The sequence below is a fragment of the Epinephelus moara genome, chromosome 11, assembly GCF_006386435.1.
Source record: "Epinephelus moara isolate mb chromosome 11, YSFRI_EMoa_1.0, whole genome shotgun sequence".
Taxonomy (NCBI): Eukaryota; Metazoa; Chordata; class Actinopteri; order Perciformes; family Serranidae; genus Epinephelus; species Epinephelus moara.
In genome coordinates this window covers 1,578,191-1,593,936 of record NC_065516.1, presented here as the reverse complement: position 1 = coordinate 1,593,936, position 15,746 = coordinate 1,578,191, and the positions used below count along the sequence as shown (strand labels likewise).

General features: G+C 39.4%; 1 protein-coding gene across 2 annotated transcripts in view; it reads left to right on the top strand.

The window, feature by feature from the left end:
* The window catches only part of apoob (apolipoprotein O, b), a 14,040-nt gene extending 5,499 nt beyond the window's left edge, over positions 1 to 8,541 (top strand). The window contains exons 5-9 of one of the 2 annotated variants that reach the window (XM_050056774.1): positions 1,883 to 1,937; positions 2,451 to 2,546; positions 3,829 to 3,920; positions 7,707 to 7,796; positions 7,916 to 8,541. In XM_050056774.1, the coding sequence (XP_049912731.1) occupies positions 1,883 to 1,937; positions 2,451 to 2,546; positions 3,829 to 3,920; positions 7,707 to 7,796; positions 7,916 to 7,951 (369 nt within the window). In that variant the 3' untranslated portion in view covers positions 7,952 to 8,541. Of the gene's footprint in view, positions 1 to 1,882; positions 1,938 to 2,450; positions 2,547 to 3,828; positions 3,921 to 7,706; positions 7,797 to 7,912 lie in introns of both variants that reach the window. The other variant, XM_050056773.1, reaches the window with a different exon arrangement.
* The last annotated feature ends 7,205 nt before the right edge of the window (positions 8,542 to 15,746 follow it).

Genomic DNA, 15,746 nt, shown 5'->3' with positions numbered 1-15,746 from the left:
GGCAGCAGCAGCAGGAGGCATCTGGCAGGACCACGGCAGCAGCACAACCACACACGTCACGCTGTCCAGGCACCGCTGCGATAACTACAACTGACTGTCACCTCACTTTAACAGCCACCACAAAAACGTGTCCAAACCATCTGTGACAAAGCTGTGTGCTTTTTCCTTTCACTTGCAATTTGAGAATATGTTGTTTATTTTTACACAGCATCTGTGGTAGAGCTCAGCCCAGGGCCCTTTGCTGCATGTCATCCCCTCTCTCCCCTGCCTTTCCTGTTTCTCTCTCACTATCTCATAAGCAGAAATACAAAAAAAAAAATCACAGGTTTTCTGCTTCTTCTAAAGAAAACCTCTGTCCCAATGAAAGTGCAAAAACACAACTGAAGCGCTGTAAAGAGCATGCTAGACCAACAGGAGATGATATAACCCTAACACTAAAACCATGTTGGCCAAAGCGAAGAAGAAGAAGGAGGTCTTGGCCTCCTGGAGCAGTGACCTCTGTAGCTCACTCTGGCACCTCTCTTCCTCAATATAGTGATAAAGTAACTGTACATTAATGTGTACAAATATTTAAAGTCCTGTTTGTAAGGTTTGAGCCAGCATTTTGGATTGCTTGAAATATCGTCTTATTTGTGACAGCTTACAAAGGAGGTGGTGCACACTCTGATGTCGCAAGCTTTAACTTTCTACATGTCAACACACTAAAATCTTCACCCTGGAAGGAGTTTTATGAGGCCCTTCTGTGTGCTTACAGATGCAGTCAGTATGTGGACAAAAGGCATAGAAAAAAACGAGCACAGTGTTAGTTCAGGCAGGACATGATGTCAAGCTCAGCTCACATTCCAGCTACATCAGCTGGTCTCAAACAGCCAAATCAACTGATGGAGCAGCTGATTGATCACATGATTCCTTTCTATGCAACCAATTGGCAAATGTCATTCAGGGCGCTCTATTACTGTTGTTGCTTCCTCTGCAAGCTGCTTTGCAACCCGCCTCTACGTGTGTGTGTCTGATTTATCAGTCATTTCTGTTGGTCATTGATGCTGCTCTGTTCTGATCCGTGAGGGTCTTTGCTGCTGCTCTCCCTAAAGGCCAAAACACACCGGCGAGTCACGTGCCGCCCCCAACACACACAAAAAGTGTCGCGCTGCGGGGCGTCAACCAGATTTCTATTGCACACTCCAGTCCGCTAGGCTGGGAAGTACAAAATAGCGCTTTTTCAAGGGCGGTGACGCTGGAAAAATAGGACAATAGTAAAGTGCCGCGGCGACTCGACGCGCGTTGAGCCGCCGCCAGTGTGGGTTTTGGCCTTTACTAGGCTTTACATGTAGGCGCATGTAATGGCAGGAAGGTTTGCTCTCTCTGCCCCAGGCTTTCCTCATTTGCGCATGGAAGGGCAGAGAGGTGTGCTCTCCCTGCCTTAGGCTTTCTGTGTAGGCCAGAGAGGCCCCAGAGTCATACTGCCAAATAAAATACTGCAAATGTCAATAAAGTTTTCTTTGACTAAAGTGGGTTTTGTGTGAACTGTGAACATGTGAACTGGGCATTAGGTTGAGGTGTCAGTCCAGTTTAAGATTAAACCTACAATCTAAACCTCATACAAACCCTGTGAACACATTGAGCAAACTATTCTGCAGACAGTAGAGTGATTTTTTGCAAAATAAAGGAGCTATGTAAAGATGTAAGAGACAGACAAATGTTCTTTTATTGCCCATTTTGAATAAGTAAGAACATGTGGCTCTGTAGTCTGAATAAAGGCTATAATCACATAAAAGTAACTCTCTCTCTCTCTCTCTCTCTCTCTCTCTCTCTCTCTCTCTCTCCCTCTCCCTCTCTCCCTCTCTCCCTCTCTCCCTCTCCCCTTTTGATCTTTGGACCCAAGGAAGTATACAAGACTGTGGAGCCCACAATCAGCACCTCAATAACAACAGTCACAGGTGAGAAAACACACTGGGCCTCATTCACAAACTGTTCATAAGAAGAAATTTCCTCTTAAAACCCAAACCCAAGAAGATTCTGACATTCACAAATGTTTTCTTATTTGGGATAAGGTAAGAACATAATCTACGCACATTTTTTGCTGATGTGTTTGTGCAGAATAATACAGTTGTGTAATGATATAGGATATACAGATATGCAATGCTACAATAATATTTTCATAATTTTTTGTTTTTTTTAGTTTCTGTAAGTTAATTTACAGAAACATTGCTTGAGTCCACCTTCATCTTGTCTCCTCCTCACTCTGTGTCTCTCTGAACACACACACACACACACCAGAACCTGAAGAATAAAAAAAATGCTATGCTAGACCTATAAACAAACTTTAATGTGTAAAATTGGTGGAATACCACTTAAAAGACATCAACAGGTGACTCCACTGTTGTTTTCATATAGTTCACAACCTGTTAGCCATCTTCACTCACTGGCTTCCCCCCTTGTTCAATTTTCAGATGTGTACCAGTTCCTCAGTGACCCTCCTCCTGACCTCTACCCCAGTGTAGCAGTGGTGGGCTTCTCTGGCTTCCTTGGACTTTATTTGGCCAAAGGTAAACACACACACACACACACACACACACTGACCTGCACTCCCTCACAGAGGCAAATCAGGTCAGAGGCGGCAGAAGGACTGATAATGAGAGAGCAGGAAGGGACAGAAAAATCAAAGCTGTAAAATTACTCAGGGTCACTTCAGTTTAGGTGTGTGTGTGTGTGTGTGTGTGTGTGTGTGTGTGTGTGTGTGTGTGTGTGTGTGTGTGTGAAAACATCTATGAACTTTGAAAAGAGTGCTACTTTCTCAGTTTACATCAGTCTGCCAGCCCTGCTGAGTTTACGTTCCCATGGTTCTCAGAATGACGTCCATTTCAGTAATGAAAACATTATTAATCGTTTGTGTGTGTGTCAATAATCCCTGGCATGTTGCAGCATTGTATTCTAATCTTTAAATTCTAAAGAGGGTGTTTAAATCCATCTATGTGCCTCTGCTTGCATAACATTTCTCCTTGTATGATTGTTGAACATTGGTGCTAAATGACCTCAAACTGTGGTTCGATACAGGAGAGTTGGAAGGGAGGTGAATTGGGAGAGGTGAAGCAAATGTATTGTGTGAGGTGAAAGAGACAGGTGCCATTAGTCCATGAAACAAATAGTCGATCAACAGGGGGAAAAAATTGCCTATTTACTTGTTAATCTTTCACTATTTTCTGACACTTTTAGACCAAACGATTAATCATCTAATCTAGACTATAATCTGCAGATTAATCAATAATTAAAATAATATCTAGTTGCAGTCCTATTATCAACACCTTTGGCACTAAAAGCTGCAGCAGCAACAGCTGTGGAGGTTATTGAGGTCCGTGTAAAACACTTTGCCCCAGATTGCAGCATTTCGCATCATAATTTGCACTCCTGCTCAGATCCATCCACAATGCATTAACTCGGATGTCCACTGAAAATAAAAGTCCATAAAGATGCTCCTTAGAGTTTCAGAACTTCCCTGTGGATTATTACATTTTAAGTTTGCAGTTTTGTCAAAAACCGCAAGCCTTAAAGTTTCGTGAAGTACCCATATGTGCAGGTCTGATCTATTGGCATAGGCAGCTAGTGGGTAGTGCGTGCTCAACAGTGTATGACTCTGTTGCTTTATAGGCCTACTCATCTTAAACTACTCAAATAAAGTCATGGAAATAGGAAGAAATATTACCAAAAAGTTATGAAAAGGTTTTGCAAATTCATAGGTAAAAATGTGTGGGAACCCCGGTAAAATGTGAGTAAAGTAAGGGTGAGGAAACTTTTAACTCCGATGCCTGTGGAAACATCTTTCTGTTTCAGGTTCCAGGGTGAGGCAGCTGGTATTTCCACTTGGACTCATGGCTCTGAGTGCCTCCATGTTTTACCCTCAGCAGGCTGCGTCTTTACTTAAGGTGTGTATGGTTGTTATTGTGTTGTATCATGTCCTAACTGCAGTATTACAGAACAGAAACAGAATGCACTGAACATGTGTGTGGTTGTCACGTTGAGTCCTGTGGAAACAAGAGAACTGCATTCATTAACTTCCTGTTTTGTAAATAGATCTTCATATACATCATGGTTACATGTGAGTAAAGCTTCCCATCAAACGGTGTCAAGCAGCATGGTTGTACACAACTTAATAATTTAGAGTTGTTCCCTAAATCAGCCCTGCAAGAGATGTTATTTTCTAGATAAGATAAAGATAAGAAATCCAGATGTGTTTTTATTAAGTTGCTGTTTGGTAGCAGTTAAAAATCACCAGAGGAATAATAACTTGCACACCAGCAGTTTAGTTAAAATAGTGTAGCCATAAAGGTCTTGTGTGTTAAAACAAACAGACCCAATGATTTAAACCAGTAAAAAAACTGAATGAAGCAGTTTCACATTGAACAAAAAATGTTTTTTCAACACTGCTCATCATGGAGGGGCTGCCAACTGTGGTGGCTGATGCCAAATGTGAATGCCCCTATCAAGAGCCAGTGTTTGGTTTGTCTGTTCTGGGCTACTGTTGAGACATGGCAGTGCAACATGACGATATCCATAGACAAGGACTCACTCCCTTTGTAGATATATAAACGTCTCACTCTAAGGTAACAAAATCACAAGGATTCTTATTTTCAGGTGATTATACACTAAAGAAAACATACTTATTATAATATATTCCATTCTGCCAGTATTCCCTAAATCCCACACACTGGACCTTTCAAGGTACTGTGCAGGAATCATCCATTACGGTTGGTAAACAGTAAGGCAAGCTAAAGAGAGTTTGAATGGGGCGATTCAAGCGTGACTGGGCTATAGCTAGTTGTTTGTGTACCACCATAAGTTGACACAACAAATGTTTGCTGTTCCTTGAAGTCTTTCAGATGTTGGTTTCAGATGTTGTGTGCACCAGTAAGGTTGTTGGACTTTGCACCTCACCAATGCAGCTGGATGTAGTTTAAAGTTTTATAGTGTAATATCAGATTTGAAGGCCTTCCCTGATGTTGGTAGTTTGATGTTTGCCAACATTTTGTGCAGCTGACTTAAATTTGAATTTGTGGCGTCTTAAGTGCCACAAGCATTCGATCTAATTTCATTTATCCATCCGCGTTTTTACTTTCTACTTGCACTAACCTTTTGTCAAAATGTAAATGTAAAAACAACACCACTGCTCTGGACCTTTTATACTTATCTGCAATGCATGTTAAAGAAAAAGATGTTTGTCCAAAAATCAGTCTTAAATCTGGTTAAACAATCATATAAAGGTCTTAAAATCATCAAATGTATTTGTCTGATACCTGTAATTACCCTGATCTTTAATTTGATCTCATAATGTTGTTATATTTGTCCTATTGAGGTAGTATTTACGCAACAGGACATCACAGCTCTTCTCTGACAAGTCAGCAAAAACTTCAGTATGACGGAGAGAAAAGATTTAACCTCTGCATCTGTTCTCACCTTTTTAATTAACCTTACTCCCAAAATATGCTCAGGAAACAGCTGTGGAAGCAGGAACAGTGACATAAATTGCTTTATTTTCTTTTTAGGTGCAAATGATTACTGGTTGGTGTTTTTTGGGCACCAGTGAGCCCATTTTACTTAACGGAAAATCCCAGCCTTGCCCTGTAAACTGTATCACTGCGGCTCAGACGGACATCACGTAGATGAAAACTTTCCAGGCAGGTCTCATGCATTAGTCAATGTTGTATGTGACTCGTTTCCTGTTAGGAAAGGGTTGGGCTTTCCTGCAGGAAGTCCTGGCTGTGAATTGAGTTTCTCATTCCCACTGATGTCTGGGTCATTTTATTTACTGTATTTTCAGCAGGAACAGGCAGGAACACACCGTCAGACACACTGATACATCAAGAGACACACCCTAATGTGTTCACACTTGAGCTCACACCACATGCAGAGATGAAACGGACGAGCAGGGCAGGGTGCAGATATGAAAACATATGAGCTGACAAGATAAAAGGAAACGTTGAGCCCTAGTTTGCAAGTCAAAAGATTTCTCTCAAATTTGTGGGATGTGTATAAAAAACAGTTAATTTAGAGTTTAAATTCTGAAACAGTCTCATTCTAAAACAGCCACATTGTACATTTTTTAATCATATTTTTTTAATATTTTTTGCATATATCATTGTATTATTTTAATTCTGTATGTTTTTGACTTTTGCAGTACTTAGCATTTATTTTTATTTCCTTTTAATATGTTTGATTTGATTTTGATTTTATTTATTTGAACATGTAAAAAATAAAAATAAGCAATTGATTAAAGCAATTAGAAAGAGAAGAAAACAATATGTTCACATCTCATTTACATGTTCAAAAGGAGTAGGAAGAAGTATACACTTATCTGGTCCTACCCCTTGTTCACTCAATACTCATATCAATAATAATAATACTGTAATAACAACAACAAATGTTAATTGTATACACTAAACACCAAGGCAGATTACTTGTAAGTGAAAACCTACTTGGCAATAAACATGATTTTGATGCTGAAATATCTAAAAAAAAAATAAATAAATATGGGAAGAGCTGCAAGCCCATAACCCAGTAGTCTGCATTATGTTTTCAGGTTGTACGTTCGTCTCATTTGCATGAATGCAATATCTCAAGAGCAGCTATAGGAAATGTCTTCAGACTTGGCACAAATGTCCACTTGGACTCAACAATGAACTGATAAGTTTTTGGTGGTCTTTTGTTCAAAGGTCAAGGTCACTTAATTGGTGACCTCCTTTGTCCCTTTCTCGTGAATCTGATATCTCAAGAATTCTTTTGGGAATTTCTTCAAATTTGGTTCAAACGTTCACTTGGACTCAACAATGAACTGATGGGAATTTGGTGATCAAAGGTCAAGGTCACTGTAACCTTATGTCTGTCTCATTCTCGTGAACATGATATCTCAAACAGACCTTGAGGGAATTTCTTCAAATTTGGCACAAACATTCACTTGGACTGAAGAATAAACTAATTGGAATTTGGTGGTTGAAGATCAATGGTCAAGGTCAATGTGACCTCACAAAACATGTTTTTGGGCATAACTCAAGAATTCCTATGCTAATTGACAAAACTTTACACAAATGTCTAACAGGATAAAATGATGACATTTTATATCCTAAAGGTCAAAATTCACCTTGACTGTGACATTGTAATGCTCTGCATAAAACACTTTTCTGTGTCATCCACATTTGAAGCAGTGTTAACAGTCATGGCTACATATGAGTCTAGACAGACATAGATTAAACTGTAACTGCAATTTGACTGGTTTGTGCAGGCATACAACCGCAAGGTGGTAATTCTAGTTTTGGTGTAAAGTGATCCAGCGCCTATACTCTAAAGCTAACACAGTGTGGCTCACAACGTTAAAAGCAAAGAAGACTTCAGTCGTGGCTTATAGTCTGCTTAGTGAACCTTTGACTTGTTAGTATTATGCGAACATTTAATGATTTCCCAAAGTTGAAAAGCTGCATGTAGCACTGACCAGTAAGTACTTCCAAAGTTTTAGAGTAAATCTCAACAAAGACAATATTAATATTGTTCCCTCCTGCACACTTCCTCTTTTGTAAATGTCTTTAAATTAATGTTGGTTAAACACTTGTTAGACACTAAAGTTATGATCTTACTATCAGTCTTAATCGCATGTGATTGACTGACTAATTGGGCATCGATGTGTGCGCTTCACTAATGCTTATTTTTCATGCTTTCACCAGGTGAGTCGTGATTCAGCGTACACCTGGGCTCAGCAGGGCCGCACCACCCTGGAGACTCTTTGGAAAGAGCCTCCATTTGGCAAAAAGAAGGTGAGTCTTAGTGTTTTTTATCAGTACTGAGTTTTATCAGTATTGTGTATATTGATGTTAACGGTTAATCATACTGGCTATTCTGACTTTTTTGTCTTTTCTTTTTTTCCTTGGAGAAGAAAGAGCGAACAGATAGTGATGACACGACCAGCTGAGACAGCTGGAAGAAGACACACACTTGGGAGAGTTTAACCTTTCAGTAACACACACTCACACGTGTACGACTAGATGCATCATTCACACACAACCCAACTCCCACAGCCACAAATCAGGACTTAATTATTTAAGTTATATATCCCAGGGGTGTAAGTGTGTTTCTGAAACCTTTTTGGCCTCCTCTAGAGCCATTCTGAAACACACCATCTCTTCCAGGAAGCAGGTCACATCCGTCCATATTCTGGTTTTCCAGATAACTCTGTGAATTCTGCTTCTTGAAACAGTCCTCCTCTGCTCTAATCATTCCTAGTTCCTCCCACCATGACATCAGCTCCTCTAATTTCTGCTTTGCTCAACAAAACACATCACAGAACCTAGTTTCTGCAGTGTTTGCTCTCTCATGGGAGGCACTAAATGATATCTGCCACCAACACTTCCTCATTCTTTTATTTTTGAAAGCTGCACAACACAGCCTCACAGACTGGCACAGAGAAATGGGAAATTGTTACAACTCAGTGATTAGTAGAATCATCATTTATTTGATTGACAGAAAATATATCTGCAACTATGTTGATGATCAATTAATGATCAATGATCAATCAGTCTTTTTTCGAGAAAAAAATGCCAAATGTTTGACACTTCCTGCCTCTTGCCTCTTTCTTTATATCAAACTGAATATCTTTGGGTTCTGGACTGTTTGAAAGCAATTGGAAGAAGTCAGCATCAACATTTTTCATATTCGTTTTGTGGACCAAATGATTCATCAATGAATAACAAAAAGAAATCAGCAAATTACTGATAATGAAAATAATTGTAAGTTGCAGCACTACAGGGAGCATAACCAGTGGTTTTGAAGATAATAGAAAGATCTCCTACCTTTACTACTGAGGATAATTATGTTTTTAGTTTGTTTGTATTTGTCTCTTCATCTGTTTGCAAGTAGAATATCTCAAACTGTGTGATGCAATACTGTGATGCAGTAGGACATCTTGGTATTTTGGTATACTGCATTTGACGCACTATGTATTGAATCTTTTTTTGTCATACTGAATAGTAACACACCGTCAGTTAAGTTCTTGTTGAGGGATTAGAGGAGAAGATCAATACCACTCTCATGTCTGTATAGTAGATATAAATCTTAAGCCAGCAGCTAGTTAGCTTAGCTTAGCATAAAGACTGGAAATGGGGAAACAGCTAGCCTGGCTCTGTCCAAAGGTAATAAAATCCATCTGCATGCATGTCAAAAGTTCACTGATTAGCACGTTATATCCCGTTTGTTTAATCTGTTCAAAATAAGGGTTATGTGTCGGACTAATTTGGGGCTGGGACCAGTAACTTCCTGTAGTTTCAGCTGGTTGGCGGGCAACCTCATGGTGACGATAAGTCTCCTGGTTGAAAATGTGTTAATTGGTGAGCTTCAGAGGTGCTGGTTGGTGGATTTTGTTACCAGCTGCTGTTTCATATTTACTTCAAAGACTTGAGAGTACATCGCTCTTCTCATCTAACTCTTGGGAAGAAAGCTTTTTTTTTTTTTTGCATATTTCCCAAAATCAAGATGTATTCCTTCGTGTGTTTTCTCTGAATTATAAAGTGTCATTTTGTTATCCACATTTTATAATGTCAGGAAGATCTCTGATGATGTCTGTGAAGATCCCATATCTTCTGTCTTGTTTAGGATCAAGTCAGTATAGAGCAGCTCAAAAAGATCTAATGTTGCTATCTTATGAAAACCAAGTGTTTCATCTTTTCTTTGGTGCCACTGTGATCAAATGCAGCTTTCAACAGTATAGTATCTCCAGGAAGATCATTCACGGTGTTCATACAAACTCACTCTCACTCACTCACTCATTGTTTGTTTCAAATATGTTGACATATTTATTTTCCAGATATATTCACGTTGCAGTTTGATGCTAATAATACTACGATGCTACAGTAAAGGGCCAAATACTGTGTGTACTCAGGCTGGATTTACTTAATAATGAACCGAATGTGTTTGTTGTCCATGTCTAATAATACTGCACTGTATATTCTGTATACGATTTTATCTGAACGCAATGTAATTAAATCTGGCATCTTACTGAGACGACCTTCTCTTCATTCGTCTGTAACCAAACACACTTTAAGAATGAATATTTATCAGTCTAGATTGTTTTGCTGTGAGTTGCAGAGTGTTGGATGTATCAGTCATAGAGATGTCTGCCTTCTCTCCAGTATAATGGAGCTAGATGGCACTCGGCTCGTGGTGCTCAAAGCGCCAAAAAAATACATTTGAAAAACTCAGCATCAATGTCTCTTTCCAGAAATCATGACCCAATTACTCAAGATAATCCACAGACCTTGTTGTGAGCAGTTTCATGTAGGAACTATTGTCTGTCTACTGAACCACATCTGCCAACCGTATCACTGCGCAGAAGGAAGCGTGTGTCTATTCATAGATGAGAGGCTCGTGTTCGTGACAATGTGAGATGGAAACATTAATGGCGTCCTCCTCAGCTGAGCTCTAACGATAGCTAGTTCAGTTGTGCTAGGTGAGCTAGCAGTAGATTCACGGTAGAGATCTGCTGGGAGCCCGACCCGCGGCAGCAGTTTTGGGCCTTAGTCCAAATATTTCTATTGCAAAAAAAAATACACACATTTATTTAATGTACTGTATATTTTTTAATATTAAAACTTTTGTAACAAGTTATGGGCTGACATGTTTCTCGCACATGTTCTCCTTCTCTTCCCTGTTTCAGTAGTCTGACTGCTCGTGCACGACAGGTTTGGCAGAGTGGGCTGCGCTTCTTGGTGGCGTGCGAGGTGGTCCATGATAATGCAGCACGCAGATGATGATTACCACTCTCCGCTGCATGTTTCGCACATTTCTCCCACTGCTTCGGGGGCGCAGAAGAAAATACTGCCTACCAAGTCAGACTGCTGCCCCTCTCTCTCTCTCTTTCTCTCCTTTTCCATCCTTCCTTTGCATGCGCTCTCTTTACTCTGGTTCTCCACTATTTTGCACTATTGGTCCGTCACTTTAACTTTCTCTCAGTTGCAGTCCCTCCTTTCTTTCTCATTCCCTCTTGATTCAGTCCAGTAAAACTTTTATTTACCCATGAGAACTGCCAGTTTTATAAAACTCAATGAATAGATAAAAACAATTTTAAAAACTGATTGGCAAGAACACAGACTGATTCATCCCCGGGTAGTAATGAGAAATTGAAGCCCAGCCTGGCCTAAATCAGCTGGTTGGGTTAGGCTCAGGCAGAGCTCTAATGCACACTTTCCTCTGTGCAGTGATAAAGTTGGTGGGTGTAGTTCATTAGTAAGAAAATAGCTTCCACAGAAAACTGCTCACAACAAGGTCTGTGGATTATCTTGAGTAATCAGGTCATGATTTCTGGAAAAAGACATTGTTGTTGAGTTTTTCAAATGTATTTTTCGACACTTATTGCACGACAAGCTGAGTGCCATCTTGTTCCATTATACTGGAGAGAAGGCAGACACCTCTACAGCCAATATTTCCAACATCTGGCGGCTCACACCAAAACAATCGAGATTGATCAGAGGAAAAATATGTATTTTTTAATTTGGGGTGAACTCTGCCTTTAAATCCAGGGTGGGCAAAGATGATTCTGTAGATGAGTGATAATGTCTCTATTACTCTTTATCACTTAACTGTAAACTCAGTACTTTATGTTTGGACTCTTGCAGGAATGATAACTCAGTTTTTCCAGTGATCTGATTGGTCCATGGTCAGGCTGCTGGCAGGTTGTGATCTGATGCTCTGAAGTTAACTTTAACCATCATCATCAGCTGTGTGATACCAGTTAACCTGAGTTAGACCAAAAGAAAGCTGGACCACAAACTGATCTGACTCAGTGAAACAGGTGTCAGGAGGCTCTGAGCTGTGAGCTCTTTGTTCTATAGACTGATCATGTGTGCAGAGGTCATTTCCTGTGGCTGTGGTTGCTGCACTTCCTCATAAAACCCCACAGAAAGTACACTAAAGTGAAAAACAGACACATGAAGGCACTAAAAGAGTTTTCAGTGTCTTTGCACTGACTGTTCCTGGCTTAATCTCATTTCCTGTCTTTTCCTTTTCTCCGTCTGGTTTTCATTTATCATTGGACCACTGATGTCATGTTTCTGTAGACAGAATGGAGGATATTGCGCAACTCTCCTCTGCTGTTGGAAATATTCAGGAGCGACCTAAGTTTATGGGGTTTAAAAGAGTTGATTTGAACTCTTACAACACCTGAACGCTGATTAAAAGCATTTGTCGGCTATAAACAAGTTTTTACACAGTATGGGACGACTAACTGACCTTGACAACATGCTTTATATAGTCAACAAAGAGGAACAGAAGACTGTGTTAAGTGAGCCTCCTTGTTTCAAAGTTCCCCAAATCTTCTTAATACTTATTCGGTTGTACTTGCCAAATACTGCCTGTGAAGTGAACAGCTGCCAAAGTAGCAAAAGTATCTTGAGGTTTTCTCTGAAAAGCACATTCAGTAAAAACACAATGCAGTGTTTCTGCTCAGGGACAGACCCTGTGACTGTCAGAGCTTCTGGTAACAACATCTTGAAGTGTTACTGTTAATATACACTGAATCACTGGGTATCTTGAGTCTCCATCAGGGGGAAATTGTTACAGAGGTTACTCAGTTTGTCCAGCTTCAGAGCTACAAATGATCTACATTTCAATTCTGTTTTTAATTTTAGTTCAGTTTCATTTACAGCTTCTGTGAGTGGATGTGAAAGTAGATGGTGCATTTATATGAGACAGGAAAGACTGCTGTAGCTGCCTCAGAAAAAAGACAGACGATGTTTGGTGCTTGCAGTGGTGGAGATTGACCAAGTACATTTACTCAAACACAGTACCTAAGTACAATTCTGACAACTTGTACTTTACTTGAGAATTTCTGCTTTATTCTACTTTATACCTCTACTCTACTGCGCTACATTTATCTGACATTTATGGTTACTTTTACATAAAAAACACATGATATCTTTACATAATATAATGCAGCACTATACTACAAATCAACCCAGCAGAACACAAAGGAACTAAAGTTGCCTACACTTTGACAAACTTCAACATTAAAATGCTCTTACATCAACACTTTGAAAGTAACTATTCTGCATAGTAAGTTCTTTTTTATGCTTTAAGTATATTTTGCTACAAAAAATATTTCTGTACTATTGCTTAGATAACACTTTGAATTCAGGATTTTTTCCCATAATTCAGTATTTTACACTAATGTATTTCTGCTTTTACCTAATTTTGAAATATTTTTATTGAATTTTGGCTGGAATGACGAAAATGAACCCAGAGAAATGCAACAAAGATAACTAAAAGAAATTTGTGTGTGTCCCTGAATTTGTAAGGCATCTTTGAATGCCCTGAAATGCGTTATATAAGTATAATGTATTATTATTATTATTATTATTATTATTGTCATTATTAATATTGAAGAATAGAAAAGCTAGAACCTGCAGCCTTACATCAAACTGCCACCTGATCACCTACTCTCTGCTACAACCAAGCCTCCATGCCAGCCATAGCCGGAGGCATGGTGTTGTAGGGTTGTCCATCCGTTCGTCCCACTCTGGTGAACACAATATCTCAAGGATGCTCAGAAAGAATTGCTTCAGATTTGTTACCAATGTCCCATTGGACGATGATCTGATAAGATTTTGGTGGTCAAAGGTCGAGGTCACTGTGACCTTGTTTGTCTCAGTCTTGTGAATATCTCAAGAAGACCTTGAGGGAATTTCTTCAAATTTGGCACAAACGTTCACTTGGGCTGAAGAATAAACTGACTGGAATATGGTGGTCGAAGATCAAGGGTCAAGGTCAGTGCAACCTCACAAAACATGTTTTTGGGCATTACTCAAGAATTCTTATGCTAATTGACTAAACTTCACACAGATGTCTAATAGGATAAAATTATGACATTTTATATCCCAAAGGTCAAAGGTCAGCTTCACTGTGATGTCTTAATATTCTACATAAAACACTTTTCTGGTCATTATTTAACGTCATATCTCAGGAACAGAAGGAGAGGCATTTGGTCAGACACTGATTTAGTGACTCTAATCTTGAAACTGTGCTGATTGTGTAGATCTTCTGTGCTGCCGGGGAGAAGATGTGTTTGAAGCATCCATGTTTTCACAGACATGAATGTAAACAGCAACAGCAAGAGAAACTTGACTGGTGCACGGAGGCAAACAACTGCAGGGCAGTAATTCTAGTTTTGTAGTCTTACACAGTGCACCCATTGCACTGTGTAAGACTACACACTTTCTCATTTCATATGCAAATATTGGACTACTGGTTTATGTTTATCTGCAGTGTCTCATGTACTGATCTGGGTTATACGCCATACAGTAGTGCATACAGTGCACACAGCTGCATGGTCTTCTGTCGTCTTTCCTCATCAGGAAACAGAAAACAGCTGGCTGCCAGTGACAGACACATCTGGAAAAAATGTTAAAAAAGAAAAGAAACAGGAGAGAAATCACTTTAAATAGGACGTTTAGAAATGAGAGGAAATTATCAAGTGAAAACAAGTGATTTCCAAGCTGTGAACAGAGTCCATTGTTATTTCTTCCTCACATTCAAATACTATAATTTCTTCAGTCAAAAGAAAATATTTGCTATTGTTGTTCGAGAATTGAAATATGAGACTAAACAGTAAATCATCAGCTGGCAAAACTAATTTTTCCTCTCCTTCAAACATTTCAACATGCTGCATCTAAACCAAACAACTCTCCTCAGAATGGCCCAGAAAAGACGAAAATCAGTGAATTTGAGGAAACAAAACCTCTGAGCCAGTTCAAAATGACGCAAACTCACGCACCAACACGTCACAACCTGTGGAAAACCCTTTATGGAGATGTGTGTTGCTGTAATCGTGGCAGATGCCGGGAAACATAAGTGCTGAATGGTTGAAAAAAAGAGTGAAGACTGTGCCTTTTTCAGTTTGAGAGTGCCAGACGAAAGGGCACAAAAAATCTTAAAGGGGTTGTAGAGTGGCCAGTGTAGGACATGTGAGACTCAGCTCTGAGTTGTTACACTAAACCTCATTAATACTTTTAGAGCATTAAAACTAGTAGTAAGTAAGTAGTCCTTGTATTACTATAGTATGCATGTACAGTAAACATAAGCTATTTTTACGTTATTGATGATGAGTTTAAAAAGCCTTGTTTCCACTAGGCAGTCCACTTCAGTTCAGTTTGTTACACATTAGAACCATTGTTTTTGCTTGGATGGCACCAATAGAAACATCCCTAATTTTCATCACTCTTCTGCTGAGTTACCTAGCACACTGATCTGATACTGGAGCTGTAAACACTGCAGTCCGTTGATTTGTTAATAGAGAACTGTCACTCTTGCTCAGGAGTCAGTTGTGACTGGTTTTTAAGGTTATATAACCACTGTTCATACTGTGGCAAGTTTTTCATACATCAGTAAACGTTAAGTACTCTGGGGAAAAAACTAAAATCTAAGCATCTGTAATTCCATGAAAACCAGTCAGACTCAATCTGCTGTGGAAGAACACGTGGTGGGATCAAAGGCTCCAGAGCAGCTACTAAATTTACCATTGGGTGAGATTAATTTGTCAACATGCAACGTGGCTTATCTTCCATATACTACTGTGTACATGTATATACCTGCTTATCCTTTGCAGTCAATTTCACAGTTGTTCATTTTGAACAATCAAACTGTGTACAGAATTTGAGATTCTGAAGTTTACATCTATAACCTCTTCTACCAAATGTGCCAAAGGATGAGACCACTACGACATG